We start from the raw sequence: 22,165 nt of genomic DNA on the forward strand, positions 1-22,165 counted from the left end.
AACTCCAGACTGGTGTTGAAAGTGCCCCCCAGACCTTCTCATACAACCGATATAAACCTAGATACCTGTTCTTAGAAAAAGGTGGCTGATGCTCATAGAAGGTCGGTGGCCTTGTTTGACCTTTAGAAGGTCATGGTGACAAAAATACAAGACTGCTTTGATTTTTGCATTTGAATAAGCGTCACTAATTACGCTAGGCGGTATGTTCCAAACAAGAGGATGATCTGGGTCATTTTGGGTCAGTGACATGTTTCAACCTCGAGAGAATTCCATGGAAGATGTAGGATGTGGTCTATGTTATTAATAACTTCAAAATGAGTACCAGAAACTCCCTAATATAGCAAGCCCTTGAGTAAAAGACAAGTTGATTTTCACCTTGGTGTAACTTTTATAGCTGCCGCTAGGCCAATGCAATTTATTCGCTTAACTGTTTTGCTGCCTAAGAAATCATCTCAGAAATGCATGGCTCCGTCTAACATTCCGTTGTTGCATCAAATTGAACGACTATCTAGAAACTGCCTGTGCTGAATCCACGGTGTAATTTTGACCTGGCGTAGGTCAGCGACCTAACAAAGTACGTCTAAATATTGGACACCCTAAGATTTGCTCTTCCATCGCTTACAGATATGCAACATTTGACACAGCTACGCCGCACCGTTCGGGATTGATTTTGGAAAGAAGCATCGGGTGGGGGGAGGGGGTGTTAACTTGGTCCCCACCCGGCTGTGTAGGAAATGCATGTCTCAAGGTGTGAAATATGCTGATACCACAAACATGTTGAATGTTAAAATCAAGCTTAATGCAAATTTCAATAAGAATCGTAGCATAATGCATCCTAGAAACATCACTAGGCTGTCAGGAACTACAAGACTATCGTGATTCCAGGGCAGGTTAAAGATTCCAAGCCCACCGAAATGGGCCAGGCGGCGAACGTAACCAAAAAGAACAAAGATCAATTATTCGGATGCTTCCTTAAACACCAAATATAATACAGGCAAACGCACAGGCCACTCCTGTCCTAGCTTCTGCGCAGGCCAGGCTTTTGGTTGGGCTACACATAAGCAAAATGCAGCCCAAAACTGCAGATCAACGCTATGGTGGCTTAAGTCTTGCTGCTGTTTCTTTGGGGAGGGGGAGAACGATGGTATATAATTCCGCTCCCTTCCTAAAACAGTCGGTGGAATCTGATCCGGGATACAGAAGTCAAGCACGCCCCTTGGCATGATGATTTGGTTGTCCACTGGCCTATGGAGACTAGCTCGCGCAGTGAGGTTGTTGCTGTTCCAGTTGCTCCGCCACAGTGGCTTTTTCGTGGGCTGTTTTTTAGCACTAAGTTTAAGAATTTAGCACTCAGTATATGTATGTATTTAAGATGATACTTGTAGTTCATTGATAGAACTAAAATGTGTCCGTGCTTACGGCCGACTGCCACGTTGCTTTACTTTGGGCCCGTGATAAATGCTTTTTCTCATATGGTCTTAGAAAATACTTTTTTCTAAAATATGGAATGAAAAAAATCTTAACTTAAAAACGGTCGCTCCAATCACGCTAAGTTTCCTATACATTTGTTTAGAGGGAGGCAGAATTCTGCTTGACAAAATCTTGTCGAAATCCCAGACGGTCGACTGTCAAAGAATCTGTCGTTGGTTGAGTTAGCACAAAATGACCCGTTAAGAAATTATTTTTGCCAAAAGTTTGGGTGCTCTCTGCGGCCCGTCTAGCGAGGTAAAGGTTATGAAGGTTGCGAGCACAACCTTTCAGAGTTTTCTTCGGGTTGGTCCATGGCATGACAGCGCAGAATCTCAAGACAACGTTTTGCTTGCTGGAGATTTCCTAATTTCCCTGAGAGAAATAAGGAAATCTCCAGCGCGGAAGGGCAACCTATGACCATTTTCGGTGTAGAGTGGTGCAGCCCCGGGTCAAATATGTGCGCGGCCAATGTTCATTCAGTTGAATGCTTAATCCACGACCTCCTCATTATTTACACTTTCAAGCGCATGATCGTGGGCAACGTCGCTCGCACCATCGACGACAGAGATACCGAAGTCCGGAAATTCTCGTAAAAAGCAAACCCGGCGGCGTGGATTTTGTGTTGTCGGTTTCCCCTGTATACGATCATGACGAGGTTCTTTTGGTGAAGTCGGCCTCAGAGCTACAGCCTGGTGGTCAGCCCCGGCTGGGCCGTCTAAGCCGCGGCCTGACCTCAGTTCGGCGTCCCACGCTATCGACCGGCAGGCCGGCGGCGGGCGTCGCAGCCGTTGGCCGGTCACTAGGACAGCCAGCTGTTGGTGGTAACCAGGCGGAGTCGTGCCGCCCGGTCCAGCCGGTGGCTTGTGGCACACCACCGCCGATTGGAGGGGTCCGGGCGGCGCGGTCAGGTCAGGTAAAGGTCAGGTAGAGGTCAGGTAGAGGTCAGGCTCCAGATCAGTCCACCTCGCTGGGTCAACGACCGGTGATAGGCGCGGCGGCACGGACGCGGCTTCACTACCACCAACACCGCCGCCGCCTGCCACATAGGACGAGCAAACATGGGAGCCAGTGTACCCAAAAGCAACATGAAGCATCATGCATTTCGCGCGTCAAAACAGTGCACGCTGTCACCCGCATCGCAGTCGCATGACAGGGGGCCCATCCGTCTTCCCCGGCTCCCAGCGGGCTCTACAGAAGTGTTAGCCGTCGGCACGATACGCTACGGCCGTCCACAGCTGCAGCAGCCGGTGGCCACAACGCAGGCTGGACAAGCTGACCTTCTTGGTAATTTGTCAAGAGGCTGTGCTACGCAACAAGCTATCTTTCTTCACGACGAAATGTCTCGCCTTGACGTAGGGCGTTGAATGGGAGGTGTACGATAGACTTTCGCTAGAATCATTGCAATGGCCCCCACCTTATTGGATGGGTCATCGGTTGGAGTAAGCTATTTCAGGATTGGCTGCAAGCTTAATTGATTTGTAAAGTCTCGGCCAGCGGGAAGGAAAAAGGAGGCAGGGCCACTCAATACTTACAACATAAGCGTCACGCCCATGGACACGGTGTTGCATGGAAACAAATGCTTTAACAACCCCATATTGCTCAGACCTGACCAGCAGCGGAGCCAATGGGTTCAAACTTATGCAAGATCACGATCGCGGACATCTTCCGATCATAATTTTGGTCCTTGTGATTAAAGCTTGGGCCGCAGTCGGAATCTGATTGTGTGTGCATTGTTCGTCGGAATAAAATCGTCGAATAAAGATCACGTCTAGCCTTACTCATTATTAAAGTAAAAGTACTGTACTCGAGTCAAAGTAGCTCATGACCTTGAGCCAGGGATTGATTTTGAATCCAACCAACCATGGACCCGCTCCCAGTTGTAATTGGAGTTGACATTTAGTGTTAAAGTCTTGAGAGTCTAGTCCAGGCCACTCAGTGACGTATATCAGATGAACAATGGATGTCATAGGCATTCTTGCTTCGAGGGGGATACAGGCGAGGACAAGGTGTTATATCGGAAAATTCTCGATGGAGAAGTGCCACCTGTACAGACGAATGGGCTTTTTGTCCTTTCTTCTATTTTCGAATCTATTAACACATCGTGGAATCATACGGTTCATGAACAAATCTGTCTTTTTTATGTCGTTCACTCCGCTGCCGAGTCCGGCGCCACGCCGGGGGGGGGGGGGGGGGGGGGGTGTCTGCGCGAAGTTGCGTCAAATAACGGGGCGGCCGCTGATTGGTCCGTCACGCTCTCACTCCGTGACCCGCCCTTGCCAGGTGGCTGCAATTCATTACCGGCACAGAAAAACGGCTCTAAAAGCACGAAAGACGAATACAAGAGTTTCACACGCAAGCGTACAAGTCCGTGCATACCACATGCCTACAGTTTCGTCACCTTTAACGCATCAGGGGTTTTCGTAAATCCAAAAGCAATGAATTCACCCCCATCGCCACGCTGCCGACACCCGGCGATGCTTGCACAAACATGCACCGTACAGAGAGCAGTGTACTGTACAAACAACTCGGCAGAGACTTACGCGCGGGCAAGTAAGCGCATACTCTCAGCCTGTTAGCGCGATCGATGACAGCTGCGACAGCGGAAGCGACGCCGAAAAGCACGAGTCTGTTCAGCCCACGCTCATGGCAGCTGCACATGCTTGTACAAGACAGCATGACGACTTTTCATCTTTGATACGCAGGTTAGCATCATTCCGGTCAGGATTACGCGGCAACATGTTATATGGGCATCAGGAGCTAGCTCGCCAAACTCGATCATTGCTTTGTCCTATCCCACCTACCAATCCGCATTTTTTCTACCGGAACTTGCGGTCATGTGGTTTAAACCGCTTTGAGACGATGTTTCTACATTTACCGAGCCTCGCATTGCGCAGCAAACTTATTATACGTGCACCTGTGCTTCACCGAGGATCTCCGATCACCGCTTTTAACAGATATATCCAAATGTGAAAATTTCTAAAACATTATATGTGCACCTGCGCGTCACCGAGGACCTCCAATCACCGCTTTTAACAGGATATATCCAAATGTGAAAATTTATAAAACATTATATGTGCATCTGCGCTTCACCGAGCACCTCCGATCACCGCCTTTAACAGGGTACATCTAAATGTGAACATTTCTAAAACGTATCTCCGGCTTGTTTTGTAATATTTTTTTTCTCCTTTCAAAAGCATGTTTAATGCGGTCCGTCATTGCCAGGCTGCAAGTAGTTGTATTTTTATTCATCGACAGGATTACTATATTGAGTACCGGATGTGCTTTGGGAAGGTTTAAAGTAACAAACTCATATCTGATAAACGTATAAGGCAACAAAACGTGGGCCTTAAGCTGCGTCATTTTTTCATCTCAAAAAGATTTGAACATTGACATTAAATGAAAAAGTACCTCAGATCAGCCAATTCAAGGCAGCTGAAATCCAATGCCTTTCAAACTATTTCTTACACGTACAATCTCCTTATAGAGGTATGCATGCCAGCATCCCCAAAATGCAAATGATACGATCATACTTGACATGGGACATTTGCTTGGAATTATGTAAATGCTGCGCGAGTGCGTCGTGTGACTACATTCTGTAGCCTACTTTCATGCTGCTGCTGGCATACAGTTGTGTGGTAAACGTTGATAGCAATAGTCATCTTTAAAATTGACCACGGGGAAGTTGAAAAGCAACAAATGGAAATCATTTATGGAGTTGCGGGACTGTGTTGTTCTGTTTTTGTGGACTATGGACTTAGATCACAATCGCATGGATAACCCAACATTACGTCCACCTCGATGTCAAGTTCGTGAGAGCGGCCGCGTACCGATTCACGTGCCCATGGCGGGAGGGGGGGGGGGGGGGTCGAGTCGCTTTAGGTGCTTGCCACGCGCCTGACTGAGATGGCCTGCGGCCGTTGACACCGGCTACCCCAAAGATCGGGTGACCTGAGAGAGCAGGAAGAACCGTGTCAAGCATTGCGGCACGTGACTTTGGTCGCAACATTCCGCTATTGATCGGAGCCTTGAGCGCCGTGCTGAGCAGCCGCGCCGCCATCGCCACCTCACACAGTTCGAGACGGCGGGTGGTTCATCACGGCGAGTGCCGCTGCTCAGGCAACCGAAGCGAACAGACGATCGTCCACCGTTTGTGTGCTGGTCGTTTCCACCGGCAAACAGGAGCAGAACCTGAGTGGTTTCGAACCACGGCCACGTGCCTGCCGAAGTCAATGGCTCGCTGTTTGGCTGCCGCGACTGCAATGTTTGTCGAGCCTTAGGTCTTCGACAGCTGAGTAATTGCGGTGCGATTCCGGCTGCCGGCGGCTCCCGGCGCCCAGTTCAGTCCAGTGCCGGGCCGAGCAGGGCTCGATCCGCAGCACGCGCCTCTACAGGGGACGGACACACCGTGGGGCGACTCACTTGACCTCAGGTCGGGGTGTCGGACACCGCCGGACGGTGTGCTTGTATCCCCGAGGACCTAGACGACTAAGATCTCACTACCTCAGGCGGTGTAGTCCCGTTCCTTCTCCAGATAGCCGAGAGAAAGAGCGTCTGACGGTGGTAGGCGGTGAACACCGCTCCTGTCCCAGAGCGCCCGCAGGACGAGCACCTGACGCCGCTGCCGGCAGCAGCGCGAGGAGCAGCACGTTCAGCCGCGGCTTCACTTGGCACCTGACCCGCCCCCGTCCGATATCAACCCGGGGGGACAGCTCGTACGTCACTATGGCGAGGTTGGCCTGGAAGTCGGCTGGTCCTTCTGTGATCTGGCCGGGAGACCCGGATGGCGCCGGGGAGGCGGTCCGGAAGTCCGCCCCAATCACTGGGGCGACTCGAGCCTTCCTCCGTCTGCTGGAGATCGCCGGCATGTCGGGCCGGCCGGGCCGGCTGTGGCGCCTGTACGCCACCGTCCTCTACGGCGTGCAGACCTATTTCTCGTTCGTGATAGTCCGGGGACTTGTGATGCAGGGAATAGCGATGTTGGATGCCGGAAAACCTGTCATCACGGCGATCACGCAGTCGAGCGGCTTCGGAGCCATGTTTGTTTTTGTGTGGCTATCCTTAAGCGCCACATTTGTCTGGGGTCGGGAACGCTTCGCAACTCTGTTTGTGCGCATTCACGCAGACCTGGAAAACATGAAAGAGTTCGGATGGCACAGTGCGAACACGTTTAAGAAAGGCCGAGGAGCAATCGTGCTTTGGTTCGTGTACGTCTTGCTTATCGTTGGCAATATGGTTTCCGCGATGGCCATCAGCAGAGGTTTTTTAACCTGCCGTACCCTGTCGATGGCCTGCATTGGCATAGTCTGGAGAACCTGTAGCAATGTCACGTTCTTTTGCACGTTCGAAATGATTCCTTTTAAGTTCATGCTCGCCACCAACCTTCTGACCACCGGCCTGAAGACAGTGAATCGCGAGCTGAAGCTCATAGCCACTGGCAGCTACCTGCCAACCTGCGCTAGGCTGCGTGGCATCACACTGCTTCAGAAGCGTCTGTCTCTCAGTTTCTCCCGTCTGACCGACGCCATGACCGCCGAACTGATCGTGTCTATGACGTTCGGCATCCTCGCCCACATTTCACTGATTGCAAACATGGTCCATATGACGTTCTTTGGCATGGTCGAGCTCGGAGTCATGGCAGTGTACGTGCTTTCCGCCGTCACCACCCTGTCCAGCCCGTGCGAGGCGAGCCAGGAAGTCCTGGATCTGCTCGGAGAGAGCCGGAAGCTGCTGCTGCAGATCGAGTGGGAGAGGCCCGAGCTCGGCAGCGAGGCGGCGCTGGCCCAGAAGATGACCGAGCGCGATCTAGACACCCTTGGCAACGTGGGATTGTTCTGTTTGCGGCGCTCCACCATGCTCAGTATTTGGTCCACCATCCTGACCTACATCATCGTGATGTTGCAGTTCCAGGTCGGAGAGAGGTCATGAGAAACGTCCACCAGAAGCGCATCAAGCGCGATGATGTCAAGCCACCAGGGCAGAGTTCGACTCACAGCAACATGCAGATGTTTCAACGGCTAGCCTTGTTCTGCCCAAACACTTTGGACACCAGCACGATATGTCGCATAGCTTTGTCAAATACTGTTAGGACGCCACTCAGTGAAACCTCAGCGCCGTCTGCATGCCTCACTGACCTGGACGACGATCACGTTCTCCGATTTGGTGGCGTGATCGTGAAGGCAGTCTAAAGTATGCGCTTTTTATCTGTTCACAAGTGGGCAAACAGGGGTGTAGTTTCCTTTTCAGTTCGGGGGTCAGTCTCCCCAATTTGGGCCACAGCCTCCCTCCCCCTCTTTAAAGTTAGGAGAAAAACAAGCCGCAAGCAAGGCTTTGGGCCTAGGCCTTAGCTCTTTCACGGTTCAGTCCTTCCAGCTCAAGTTGCGGAACTACACCCCTGGAGCGAAACATGTAATCCATGTACGTGCGCTGTCTTCTGTCGCCTTGTAATTAGACGGTGGATAATACGTTAATAAATGGTGAATTCAAGAACAAAGAAAGACACCCTCTTTTTCGCTGTCCGGTGTAGTAAGAGAAAGTGTCTTAATGACGCAAGAACTCGCCGCTTTCCAATAAGCTAGTGAAGCAGCACGACGCGAGTGACGCCTTTCAAATACTTCTAAGTAAACGTGTGTGTTCTTGGCTTGATCAGGCGTGGGCCTCTCGGATTTTTTATCCACTTTATTTCAGTATCACGAACATTTTCCATCTTAAAGGAGTTACGTAAGTTGTTAAGTGTATTTGCGAGGAATTGTACGCATACAGATAAGGCAGCTTAAAAAATGAAAAACCGAGTAAGATCGTCAGGCATTTTTGAATTTATTAGAGAAATTGGTTTTGATAAAGGCGTGCAGCCAAATTATGATATCCATGTGATCATTGTCCCGTGTATTATACAAGGAAGAATAGTTACAATGCTGTCTCATCTATATCAGATGGATTCTTCGAGATACTTTCATGGCACGCCATGTTTTCCTATGTTAAAAAGGCTGCTTTTCAAATGATTTGAACCCAGCATTTTCAAAAAGTTTACAACGGACAATATCTACTGCGGTTGTATTTACTTACGGCTGAAGTGTCTTATTCCCGCAAGACGGACAAAGCTGTTTAACAGCACTATCACCACTTGGTCATATGCGACCAACCGGCAATTGCAGTGCCATCCGCGAAGAGCGAGCAAACCCATCTTGCCTTTTTTATTTTTATTTTTGGAAACGGCGGAAGGGTTATGGTAACGTCGGTAGTTAAATTGGCTTTATATCTAAATGTCTTTGGCCATAAAAGGTAGAAGAGCTCGTGTTACATTAAAAAAAACAATATAACGCTAACTAAAGCGTTCCTTGAGTAAGTTCCTTGGTAAGTCAGCTGCGCTTGCAACAGTAACCTGGCGTCGTAGGCTTTAGCGCAGGGGATAGCCGTCTCCGGCCACCAACAGCTCCGCGGCCTCGCCACCACGCATGCGCAGAATTTGAGGGGTCGAATCCCAAACATAGCGACCTTTTTATTCGCTACCACCGTGACATGGACAGCAGCAGCCATCCTCAAGGTGAAACACCGTTGTTTACTCACATTACTGCTTGTTCATGCCTGAAAGGTGATCAAAATGACCTGACCAGTGCAAAGTTTCGGCGACCCAGGAGTCAGCTGCGCTTGCCAGAGCCATCGGTGGTGATACTAGTCCCCTGTATTCGTCACCGAAGGCATTTGTAACACACCCATCACAAGAGCCAGCCACAGACTGACAAGCGCACCCACCCCTGAAGTGTGTCGGTGAATTACACCTTTTCAGCGGTGTAAGTTTCAGTGCTTGCGTTTGAATTCTATTTGACATAGAATGCGTGTTTTTGTCTTGGCGAATGTTCAGTCGTGAAAAGTTTGGTTTGGATAACAAGCCGACAAAGCTCATATTACACATCGAACCGGGAGGACTAAACAAACAGAACTCGTCCAGGACATCAGACGCGTTAGTAACAAACTAACTCGCGTGAAGCATGCCTGGTCGCACCCAGGACCACAACCGCGCACCTGGGATAGAACCGCTGGAGTGATGGCCGCACTGGCTGGTGGGTTGACGTCCTCGTCTTCTTTCAGCGTACGGAAGGGTGGCGGCATGTTCGGGAACCCCAATTCGCTGCCGGGGCTGGGCAGCAATGGCGGGGCGCCGCGCTTCCAGCAGCGAGCGCCGGCCAACAACTTCTACCAGCCGACCCCAGCGCCCGCCTTGCCTGTGCAGGACGTGGGCAGTGGTGAGTGGGCGGTGGAGTTCGAGCTCTGCCGCCGGATGACGGCAGGGAGGGAGAGGAACACGGGGAGCGGGGAGCGTGCTGTTCTAACAGCGGATGACGGCAGGGAGGGAGAGGAACACGGGGAATGGTGTGTGTGCTGTCCTTGCAGCGGACGTCGGCAGGGAGGTAGAGTAACACGGAGAGCGGGGAGCGTGCTGTCCTTACAGCGGATGTCGGCAGGGAGGGAGAGTAACACGGAGGGCGGAGAGCGTGCTGTCCTTACAGCGGATGTCGGCAGGGAGGGAGAGTAACACGGGAGCCATAAGCGTGCTGTCCTTACAGCGGATGTCGGCAGGGAGGGAGAGGAACACGGGGAATGGTGCGTGTGCTGTCCATACAGAGGATGACGGCAGGGAGGGAGAGGAACACGGGGAGCGGGGAGCGTGCTATCCTTACAGCGGATGACGGCAGGGAGGGAGAGGAACACGGGGAATGGTGCGTGTGCTGTCCATACAGAGGATGACGGCAGGGAGGGAGAGGAACACGGGGGGCGGGGAGCGTTACAGCGGATGACGGCAGGGAGGGAGAGGAACACGGGGAATGGTGCATGTGCTGTCCATACAGCGGATGTCGGCAGGGAGGAAGAGTAACACGGAGAGCGGAGAGCGTGCTGTCCTTACAGCCGATGTCGGCAGGGAGGGAGAGTAACACGGTGAGCGAGGAGGTGGGAGGAGGACATGGCGGTAGAGAAGGCCTACTGTAATCGGCACTTCACTTCTGTCGGCCCACGCTTCGCTGCCGAACTGGTAGCGGGCGGCCCTCATCTTCCATTCAGGCCACCGTGTGTGACCCCTGTCAGTCCAAGGCTGTGTCCTGGGACTTTGCCTGAACTACCGAGGGCTATAAACGAGCTGTTATCATCCTGGGCGGTTGAATTTAATGGCGTAGCACTGCATACCTTACGTGAATATTTCCCTGCTATTGGACCACATTTGTTTCATCTCATCAACACCTCTGTAGCCTTCTGTTTTTCCTCGATTCCTGGAAGGTTGTCTCTGTCATCTCCTTTCACACATCTGACCCCCGTGACATCGCTAGTACCTTCAGATCTATATAGACTTGGTTATGTACTGTTCAAAATATATGAAAAAGTCGCTTGCATGCACCTGTTGCCCCAGCTCGTTATCCATCGTATTTTGGTTCCATCACACTACGCTCACAGACTTATAATATGATATATATAATGATATAATATAATATAATATAATATAAATATGAACATGAACATGAACATGCATCGTCCAAATGGAGCTGGTGTCAACGAATACGAAGTTGTACCATTTCGCAGATGACTTGACCTGCCGTGGCCTGATTGACCTCTCTTTGACCCTTTTCGAGCAAGCGACTCCACCAGACTCGGCCTCACGAAACGCACCTGAATGTGTTCAATCGATCCTCTGGTTCTACAATGCCTGATCTAGTGCCCGATCTAGTGCCGTAGTCCTATCCGTGATCCAAAAGGAAGTAGCCTGGCATGAACCGATGACGCATGGATAAACCGTGATTTTGATTAGCGATGTTGCCTGCTGTGGAGAACGGTCGGATTGGTGTAATGGCCAGGGTTGATTCAGTCTGAGCTGAAATGAATGAATGTCTCACACATATGAACACTGCGTCACATCTGCTTAACAGACAAATATTTCAACGGCCTGCCTTGATCATACCTGGCCAGACCCGAGGCTACCTGACATATCACTGTTCCTCTTGCACCGTCCACCCCTTTGGCCTGATCTGTCCAGAACAGGCTAAACCTTCCGTATCTCTTTCGACTTGACCTGACTTCGTCCGCCGAACTAGACCAGACCTGAATTCGTCCATTCTGCGGACAGCCCGTTTGACCCGGTCTTGATTCTCATCGAATCCAGCTTCCTCTTGTCTAACTTCGCCTGAGAAGACTTGTTCTGGTGTTCAGACTGACCAATCTGACCAAGTTTGGCCTAACTCCGCCCCTGGGTCGACAGCTCGTCGAATTGATGCCCTCGAACAGCGCCTAATGGCCGCTGAGCAAGCCAACCGGTCCCTTCTGGATGAGCTCATGCGAATGCAGCAGGACACCAAGGTAGGCCACGACCTTTTATTGCCGCTATGCTGTTTTTGTATTGTTATGCTATCTGCATCGTCCTTCTCGCATCGGTTAAAATATTGGTTATGTCCATGTCTGTATTTGATAAAAATCACACCATCTTGTTGGATACGATTGCTGTGATAGCCAAGTTCTGCCGTCCAAGGGTAAAACCCCACATGTTCATTTCTGGCCATTTTGCGTTTTTTATGTCATCCGATTCGTCTTCTCATCTTGAATTCAGGTATTTAAACCAACGGCTCAAATTTGCACAAACTTTTAGCTCAAAGAATGGGCTAAAAGCTTGTAAAATTTGAGCTGATGGTTTTAATGACCAAATGCAGCATGACTGGACGAATCAGAGGACATCAAACACGCAAAACGGCCAATAGTTAACATATGGGGTTTTACCCATGGGAAGTAGGAAGCCTCTGGAGCGGGGGAGAGGGTCGCAGGGACACCTCAGACTGAGATCTCTGGAACGGGGGAGGGGGTCACAAGATCACCTCAAAATGAACAAGTAAAACTATTAATATCACTATGTTGTTATAGTATATATTATATATGTACATATTGTTATATTATTCTATAAGAACAAAGAAAACTATTGGACAACTTTAGTCTTAGACTTCCGTCTCCGCACAGGAAGCCCCGACTGCGACCCGTGGACGGAACGAAAATGGTTACCAGGAGATCGCTGACAGGGGCTCGTTGACAATGAGACCTCAGACTAAGGTCCATGTACATGACCTTAAACTAAAAAAATGTGACGGGAGTGATCATCACGCAACCTCAGACTTAGATCCCTGCACAAGGACCTCAGGCCGCCATCACAAAGCATAATTCCACAATCGCACAAAATTTCGAAGTCAGAGTCATGGACAGACTAAGACTAAGACTAAGACTCCATCAGACTAAGGACCACGTACTTACCCCAGGCTGACACCCCAGACGGAATGGGAGCGCGCTGGGCATGCCAGCGGTGCTGACGGTGTCGGACGGAGTAGTGCCGCCTGTCCCCCCCCCCCCCCTCTCCCAATCTCCACACCAGCGGCGCCGCGACCACGGCAACTCAGCTGAAACTGACTGCCACTACTGCAACCGGCCATGACCCTGCATGTCCCCCCCCCCCCCCCACACCGCCGCAGGTCAACGTCAAGAAGAACGAGCACAGCCTGATGGAGGAGCGCGACACACGCGGCCGGCTCGAGATGGCCATGCGCGCCACCCAGGGCAAGATGGCCGAGCTGGACGACCGCCTGGGCCGCACAGAGGCGGCGCTGAAGGAGAGTCGCAACGCCATCCAGTCGCTGGTGACGCACACCAAGAACGTGGAGCGCGCAGTCATGACGAGCAGCGGCGAGACCATGGAGCGGCGAGACCAGACCATGGCCAGGTGAGACAGCGGCGAGACCAGACCATGGCCAGGTGAGACAGCGGCGAGACCAGACCATGGCCAGGTGAGACAGCGGCGAGACCAGACCATGGCCAGGTGAGACAGCGGCGAGACCATGGAGCGGCGAGACCAGACCATGGCCAGGTGAGACAGCGGCGAGACCATGGAGCGGCGAGACCATGGAGCGGCGAGACCAGACCATGGCCAGGTGAGACAGCGGCGAGACCATGGAGCGGCGAGACCATGGAGCGGCGAGACCAGACCATGGCCAGGTGAGACAGCGGCGAGACCATGGAGCGGCGAGACCAGACCATGGCCAGGTGAGACAGCGGCGAGACCATGGAGCGGCGAGACCAGACCATGGCCAGGTGAGACAGCGGCGAGACCAGACCATGGCCAGGTGAGACAGCGGCGAGACCATGGAGCGGCGAGACCAGACCATGGCCAGGTGAGACAGCGGCGAGACCATGGAGCGGCGAGATCAGACCATGGCCAGGTGAGACAGCGGCGAGACCATGGAGCGGCGAGATCAGACCATGGCCAGGTGAGACAGCGGCGAGACCAGACCATGGCCAGGTGAGACAGCGGCGAGACCAGACCATGGCCAGGTGAGACAGCGGCGAGACCATGGAGCGACGAGACCAGACCATGGCCAGGTGAGACAGCGGCGAGACCAGACCATGGCCAGGTGAGACAGCGGCGAGACCAGACCATGGCCAGGTGAGACAGCGGCGAGACCAGACCATGGCCAGGTGAGACAGCGGCGAGACCATGGAGCGGCGAGACCAGACCATGGCCAGGTGAGACAGCGGCGAGACCATGGAGCGACGAGACCAGACCATGGCCAGGTGAGACAGCGGCGAGACCATGGAGCGGCGAGACCAGACCATGGCCAGGTGAGACAGCGGCGAGACCAGACCATGGCCAGGTGAGACAGCGGCGAGACCATGGAGCGGTGAGACCAGACCATGGCCAGGTGAGACAGCGGCGAGACCAGACCATGGCCAGGTGAGACAGCGGCGAGACCAGACCATGGCCAGGTGAGACAGCGGCGAGACCATGGAGCGGCGAGACCAGACCATGGCCAGGTGAGGGAGGCGAGGGAGGGGCAGACCGTGAGCAGGTGAGGGTGTGGTGAGCGAGGGGAACGGACCATGGCCAGGTGAGGGTGTGATGAGGGAGGGACAGGCCGTGGGGAGGTGAAAACATGATGATGGGGGGACGGACCATGGCCAGGTGAGGGAGGCGAGGGAGGGGCAGACCGTGGGCAGTTGAGGGTGAGGTGAGGGAGGGACAGCCCATGGCCAGGTGAGAAAGTGGTGAGCGAGGGGAACAGACGATGGCCAGGTGAGTTCGTGGCTAGGGAGGGACAGACCGTGCGCAGGTGAAAACGTGGTGATGGAGGGACAGACCATGGTCAGGTGGGTATGGTGAGGGAGAGACAGACCATGACCAGGTGAGACCGGGCCACCGGAGCGGTGTAACCGTGGACAAAAAAAGTAGTTTCCGAAAATGAGCGTGCCGAACTGCAAAAATTACTCAGTACCCCCCACAGAATGTGCCAGCAAACAGGTTCTCCCGGATTTTGTCCACTTTTTTCGAACACAGCGGCTGAAGTCACCCTACTGAATAGGAAACTATGCCACTCAAGGTTAGGATAAATCATGGCCAAGTGATGAGTGGGCCGTCGCCGAGAGAGATTCGGAGCTTGGCTGAGTGAGACCATGACGGGTGATGTACAAACTTTTTTAGGGGGGGGGGGAGGTATACACCATGACTATTTGGTGCTAGGTGGCCTGGGTAGTGGACCATGAAGACGGTACGTGAATTATCAAAGCAATTATCAAAGCGAGCGCCAAGCCGCGGGCAGATGCGCACACTTGACCTGACCTGACCTGAAGCCCCTGTGCGCCACCCTTAGGCTACAGGAGCTGCGCCACGAGGTCTCCGGCCTCAACCAGACCAAGGACTCGATGGATCGACTGACCCACTCGCTGCGGGAGGACGTGCGAGACCTGCACATGAAGGTGCGGTATCACCAGCTCCGGCTGGCGCAGCCCGCGCGTCCCGCAACAGAAGCACCACATGAGTGACCGTCGGGTCCTGCCTGTTTCTTACCGCACACTGAACATGGCTATGCTGGGCATTGCTCCGCCGCTGGTTGTTTTGTAGTGACACCGTGATGACGAATGGTGGACAATTCAGCTATATAATTTCTGTACCTAGCCTCATGGGGTAAAATATTGTTCTGCGGTCGCTCTTGACATGCTAAGGGATGTCGACCATTCAACTCAGATCCTTACTTTAGTCCCCGTGCAATGTCGACACTACGAAGCTCAGCGGCGTCTGTCGGCGGCCGCCGCGCAGCTCAGCTGTGTGTTATCTGATGCCGGCTGTGCGGGTTGTGGTCCCGGCCTGATGACCGTCCGCCGCCGCCGCCGCCGCAGGTGGAGACCCTCCAGGGTGACGTGCAGGCGGTGGACCACACGATGAAGCTGCAGGGACGCCTCATGGAGGAGGGCTCCAGGAAGAACGTGAGTCGCGGCGCGCCGCGCAGGCGGGGACTGAGGCCGCTCCGGCTGGGCATGACACGGCTCCGGCTGGGCGTAACACGACTCCCGCCGGACATGGCACGAGCCCTGCTGGGCATGACACAGCTCCGGCTGGGCATGACACGGCTCCTGCTGGGCATGGCACGGCTCCGGCGGAGCATGACACGGGTCCTAGTGGGCACGACACATCCCTTGCTGGGCATGACACGGGTCCTGCTAGGCATGACACGGCTCCTGCTGGGGATGACACGGGTCCTGCTAGGCATGACACGGGTCCGCTGGGCATGACACGGTTCCGCTGGGCATGACACGGGTCCGCTGGGCATGACACAGCTCCGGCTGGGCGTAACACGGCTCCCGCCGGACATGACACGGGCCCTGCTGGGCATTACACGTGTCCTGCTGGGCGTGACACGGCTCCCGCTGGGCATGACACGGCGCCCGCTGGGCATGACACGGCTCCGGCGGCGCATGACACGGGTCCTAGTGGGCACGACACATCTCTTGCTGGGCATGACACGGGTCCTGCTAGGCATGGCACGGGTCCTGCTGGGCATAACACGACTTCTGCTGGGCATGACACGGCTCCGGCTGGGCGTAACACGGCTCCCGCCGGACATGAAACGGGCCCTGCTGGGCATTACACGGCTCCTGCTGGACATGACACAATTCCTGCAGGGCATGACACGTCTCCCGCTGGACATGACACGGCTTCGGCGGAGCATGACGCGGGTCCGGATGGGCATGACACGGGTCCTGCTGGGCATGACACGGGTCCTGCTGGGCATAACACGGCCCCCGCCGGACATGACGCGAGCCCTGCTGGACATGACACGGCTGCTGCCGGGTATGACACGGATCCTGCTGGACATGTCACGGTTCCGGCTGGGCGCAACACGGCTCCCGCCGGACATGACAGGGGCCCTGCTGGACATGGCACGACTCCTGCTGGGTATGACACAATTCCTTCCAGGCTTGACACGGCTCCCGCTGGATATGACACGGCTTCGGCGGAGCATGACGCGGGTCCGGATGGGCATGGCACATCTCTTGCTGGGCATGACACAGGTCCCGCTGGGCATAATGCCGTCCAGCTGGGCATAACACGGACCCTGCTGGGTATAACACTCTCCAGAGATTCTTTGGCTGAGCATAACGTTTCGCCGCTTTTACATAATGTAATTCCGAAAGGGCATGTCACTACCGCGGGCGCTGCTGCCACGACCCCAACTGCTCATCAATCGAGGATGGTGTACGGCGGTAAATGAGCCTCTACTTGACGCACACAACTGACCAGGCTACCATAGTCAGCTAATAACTCCACGCCGCGTCACCAACCCACCGCCGCCAGCGCCTGACCGTGCCTCCTTCCCCTGGATGCCGCCAGATGCGGGGCTCCGGCAGCGGCGGCATGAACAACTCGGTCGCCATGGCCCTCGAGGGAAAGTAAGCGCGGCGATAGTCTGACGTGGCGTGTGCACTTGCGCATCGCCCATTCGCTGTCCGCTTTCAGTTTCGCAAGGATGAGGCGGCATGTGTTTCTGTGCCGTAATGCAAAATGCAGGCCATTAGGTAAGATGAGGACTGATGAGGCGTGGCAAATGAAGCAAACGCAGCGTTGAAGGCTCATACGTATTTTAATTAGCCTGTTTTGGTAAGTGTTTTTTTATGTGAAATGTTAAAGTTTTCGAAACGTGAGGAGGGGGCGATCTTAAAGCTCCGCAAAAACGCTGTAGTTTCATAGCCGTGGATGCCGTGATCATTATTCGTGCTAAGATCAACAAAATCGATGAACTGCAATAGACACAATGCCTTTCCATAAAGTACTCGCCAGATGCACCAATTCAGCTATTCAAATGCATTCACTTGTTCATAAAAATGCCCAGCTGCAATTTATTTTTCATGATGGTCTGAGCGTTTCAACAGGCGAAATACCGCACATATCGCTTGTGAAAATCGGTAATGTTTATTGATCGCCGCTTCAAAGAGCATCGGTCAAGCGAATACGGTGATAGATACGGGCGAAATGTAAGCGCGGCATTACACCGAAGGGCGATAAGAGCCCCGTGTCACCGCCGCTTCACGCTGTGACGTCTGTATCCCGCGTTCCCTTGGTTCCGGCTCCGTTTGTCGACACGCTTTTCTATTATTCACACCGGCTCGCTATTGACCTGGCACTGAATGTAGCGTATGCGCCACATTTGCGATTGTTTCTTCCTCGGCATCGGGCCTCACACCGGTGTTGGCATTCTCGGATTATTTGCGACAAGAGGAGAACCCACTGCGCCAGCGAAGCTTTTTAAATGCATGTTTTGATGTCCGATAGGACAGCCGTTGTTTTGCTATCTCAAGCAAGACGGGAAGTCCGAATTTATCTGGCTGCGTCCACAACTCACAGACGCCATTCCTCTCAAACTGAGTCTTGATAACATTTGACAAAGCTGTGATCGGCCTGGCGCCTCGCGCTTCGACACCAAAACTCTGACTTGTGTTACCTAGCCATGCGAGCTGTTATTGAACAACTCGCCAACAATCCCGTACACCGACCCCAACCTTCAGATTTTCAGAACGATCAAGCGCTGTTTGGCGGTGCATCCTTTTCCCCACAGCGAGCGTCGAAGCGTGACCACATCGTCAGGGGCCTGACGGTGCCGTGTGTGTGTCGTCAGGGTGGTGAAGCTGCAACAGAACGTGATGGATGTCAATTCGCGCCTGGTGCACGACGCCAAGAACCGGGACATGGTGGACCAGCAGCAGAGCGAGAGGTGAGCGGAGGATGAGCCACGAGCCGGCCGCTCTCCCCGACCCCGAGAAACGCCAGCAGCCCGCACAGAGCCTGCTAACAGTGGGAAGAGCCGGCGCATTCACATGTGGCACACGCTGCCATTCTGCGTTTTGTTTGGTATCTAAGGGATGACAACAGCCATCAACGGCGTGTGATGGGGGTGGTTCTCCTGTTTTTGTTTGTTTGTTTACCGCTCTGACGCTTCAGTCACGTTCGACAGTTTGCAGCAGTTGTTTGACAGCAGTTCACGAGCAGTTACACAAATAATTACGATTTAAATAGCGCATTGGAGTATCCGCACACGTGGCGTCTTGGAATGCCCGCATACGTGCCGTGCCACGGAACTAAGACGATCACGCTGTTGCCGTCATGTCGCTCCCAGTTCACCGCCGTTCAGCGCACGGTGATGACATCTGCATTCGTCCGCCGGCACTCACTACCATTGCGCACCGGTGGGCTGCCTGACCTGACCTGAGCTGACCTGACCTGACCCGACCTGCGGCGCAGGATCAACGACCTGTGGTCCGAGCTGGGCGAGATCAAGCGGCGCCGCGAGGACGACCTGCGCGAGTTGGAGCTCAAGACTAAGGAGATGGCGTCACTCTCCGACTCGGAGAAGAAGCGGCTCCAGATGGCCATCAGCAGTGTGCAGAGCGACCTGGAGCGCAAGCTCAAGGAACAGTGAGTCGACGTACTGGACGCTCGGACGAACGCAGCATTCCGGGCTTTGGAGTCTTTGAGGGTCTGCGGGGCAAGAGGCGGGTGGCTTGCGAATGAGGTGTAATAAGCAGGATGCTGCTACAGGATAGCACTTGGTGTTGTTACAGTTAGCTGTCTGAACGGAGATTGGGCTGCTTCCCCTGGATAGAGTAAGCTAACTGTGCCTTCAAGTGTGGGTACGAGCGCCATCATGATAATTTGGAAAATCCATCAAAATTATACAGTCAAATACGTATATATTCTGTGCAAAATCCCGGCTATACTGCAGTAAAATCAGTTTCAGACCATATCCGTCGAGGCGTGGTCACCGAAGCCGAGCTGATAAAGCGCAGGATTCCACCGCATGCCACTATCAGTCACAAAATGCCTTCCTCTCCTCACGCAAGCACTCGTAACGCACACATTTTAAAGCCCATTTGGAACGTTTGGAACGTAAAAGGTCACGTCGTTCCGGTGGGAACTCACAGACACGCGCAATCGCAAGTGCAGGTCCAGCCAGCAATTTCGGTCCGATCCTATCCGGGCTATTCCGACGGCTGCCCAGCTTTCCGACAGTGGAACGATTGTGATGAGCTCCGAAAGTAGGAACTTTAAAGTGGGAAACTTTAGTTGGAACTCCCAACCTGTTCCGGCCCGTTTTCTAATAATTCCAAAGCGAGGTGTCTGGAGCGTTCCCCAAACTGGCTATGGCGATTGCGCACTACATTGACTTCCCAAGCAAATATGACATCTGACCATCGGGAAAGCTCGGGAAAATTCGAAGCTTCCCAAGCGATGGCCGACGGCAGGCTGAACGGGAAGATTGGAAACCCCAAGCATTTCCCAAGCCCGTTGGGGAAACCTGAGGCTTTCTTTGTTTTCTTCTACCTTCCTCGACATTTTCATGACAAAATTGCGAAACAATGGTATGCAGGCCCCATCCATCCGCCTGAGGCCAAGCCACCTTTCCTCTATCTTGAAGCCATCGTAATAGCACTGGGTCGGTCCAGCAGTTATTTGCTCCTTTCCATTAGCAAACAGCTGGTGTACGTACATGGTGAGCGTCCACCCGACGTCTCCAGCGCCGCGAACTGAGCACAGAAAACACTTTAAGTCCCTAGTGAGTTCCTTTCACACACAAATTACAACGCGAAGGTTAGCGTGCAGGTTGTTAGTATGATGGTGTCTGTTTGTGACATCGGAGACGGGGTCAACACGCGGGTGCGGACCAGCGACACCCGCCGTGGTTTGGGGTCAGGCAGCGTGTCAGAGTCAATATGGCATTCCTCTAGCGCACACACTTTTCATTTCCACTCGCCACAGTGGCTCGGCTTCGCTTTGTAAAATGGAGGCGCTTTTCCCGTCCAGTCCGCTTTGATGCCCATAAAAAACACCTCCTCTTAAATGAGTGGGCCCTCAATGGAAGGCCCCATATAGTGAATTAAAAACCAATACATATCATAACCTCATATAATTATCTTTTCAAGTTTTTAGTCGGCTTTCTTTCATTATCCCCAGGCGGGGAAAACCTGTCTAAACGCACACCATACGCTGGTGATCGTATCAGCTCCCTGACCGCACCGCCGGGGATGCGGTGCAGGCCGTGACCTCGTATGGACCTCGCCTGAACATCAACCAAACACTGGGGATGGTATTAGCTTCCTGACCACACCGCTGGGGGTGCGGTTCAGACCGTGACCTCGTATGAACCCCGTCTGAACATCAACAAAGCACTGCTGATGGTATCAGCTCCCTGACCGCACCGCTGGGGGGAGGGGGGGGGGGACGGGCGTGCGGTGCAGACCGTGACCTCGTCGGCCCAGTGGCATGCCGCCCTGCGCCGCCGCCATAAGCCGGCCGGACCATCGTTGATGACCCAGTGCCGGCCGGCCGTGTGTTGTGGTAACGGCTGGCAAACTGCCGCACGGCCGGCGGGCAGGGAAAGCCAGAAGTCGCCCATGTGACGTCCAGCGGGCACAAAAAGGAATTGAGCTCGATACTAAAAGCCGTTTGGGCAGGGTAACAGCACGGCGGCGACAACCAAATAACCGCCAGGCAGGAAAAGGCATACAGCTCGTTGTAAAACTGAGCGTGCAGGGAAAGGGCAAAGGGTACGTCGGTGAAGCTGAGAAGGTCATGGTCCGGTCAAAAGTAGCCCAGTTCAGGGGGTCATGGTCCGGTCAAAAGTAGCCCAGTTCAGGGGGTCATGGTCCGGTCAAGGGTAGCCCAGTTCAGGGGGTCAGGGTCCGGACAAGAGTAGCCCAGTTCAGGGGGTCATGGTCCGGACAAGAGTAGCCCAGTTCAGGGGGTCATGGTCCGGTCAAGAGTAGCCCAGTTCAGGGGGTCAGGGTCCGTACAAGGGTAGCCCAGTTCAGGGGGTCATGGTCCGGTCAGGACTAGCCCAGTTCAGGGGGTCATGGTCCGGTCAAGGGTAGCCCAGTTCAGGGGGTCATGGTCCGGACAAGAGTAGCCCAATTCAGGGGACCAGGGTCCGGACAAGAGTAGCCCAGTTCAGGGGGTCATGGTCCGGTCAAGGGTAGCCCAGTTCAGGGGACCAGGGCCCGGTCAGGACTATGCAGTTCTATTCCTTGCCGGCCAACCGTCCATACATGGAGCTCGGCACTAAACGTGAGTCGAATGGGGAAAACCATGGTGAATCGACCGTACAGCTAGTACGATACGACCCACTGAAACGTAACGCATAAGGGACGGTAGCTCGGGGCTACGCACCCCAGGGCGACGCAACGCAAACGGTGGTCAGTATATCAGAAGTATTACGGGTATTTGCGGATGAATTAAACATTTCCCAGCCATTTCCCAGCCACTTGCCCACACAGCTGTCTGGATGGTCCTGTCACACGTGCCGCGTGATCAGCTTGGTTGCGCGTGACTGGAAGCTGTCTGTCCGTGCCGAAATGACAC

The 22,165-nt window shown here is 53.8% G+C and overlaps 1 protein-coding gene across 1 annotated transcript in view; it reads left to right on the forward strand.

Moving 5' to 3' along the window:
• Positions 1–22,165, forward strand: part of LOC119114115 (golgin subfamily A member 6-like protein 2) — a 35,659-nt gene that overhangs the window by 5,270 nt on the left and 8,224 nt on the right. The window contains exons 2-9 of the mRNA XM_037238330.1: positions 9,556–9,710; positions 11,711–11,808; positions 12,960–13,207; positions 15,129–15,234; positions 15,655–15,741; positions 17,147–17,205; positions 18,429–18,524; positions 19,052–19,225. Of these exons, the coding sequence (XP_037094225.1) occupies positions 9,556–9,710; positions 11,711–11,808; positions 12,960–13,207; positions 15,129–15,234; positions 15,655–15,741; positions 17,147–17,205; positions 18,429–18,524; positions 19,052–19,225 (1,023 nt within the window). The remainder of the gene's footprint in view (positions 1–9,555; positions 9,711–11,710; positions 11,809–12,959; positions 13,208–15,128; positions 15,235–15,654; positions 15,742–17,146; positions 17,206–18,428; positions 18,525–19,051; positions 19,226–22,165) is intronic.

The sequence above is a fragment of the Pollicipes pollicipes genome, unplaced genomic scaffold, assembly GCF_011947565.3.
Source record: "Pollicipes pollicipes isolate AB1234 unplaced genomic scaffold, Ppol_2.1 Scaffold_7262;HRSCAF=8765_pilon_pilon_pilon, whole genome shotgun sequence".
Lineage (NCBI taxonomy): Eukaryota > Metazoa > Arthropoda > Thecostraca > Pollicipedomorpha > Pollicipedidae > Pollicipes > Pollicipes pollicipes.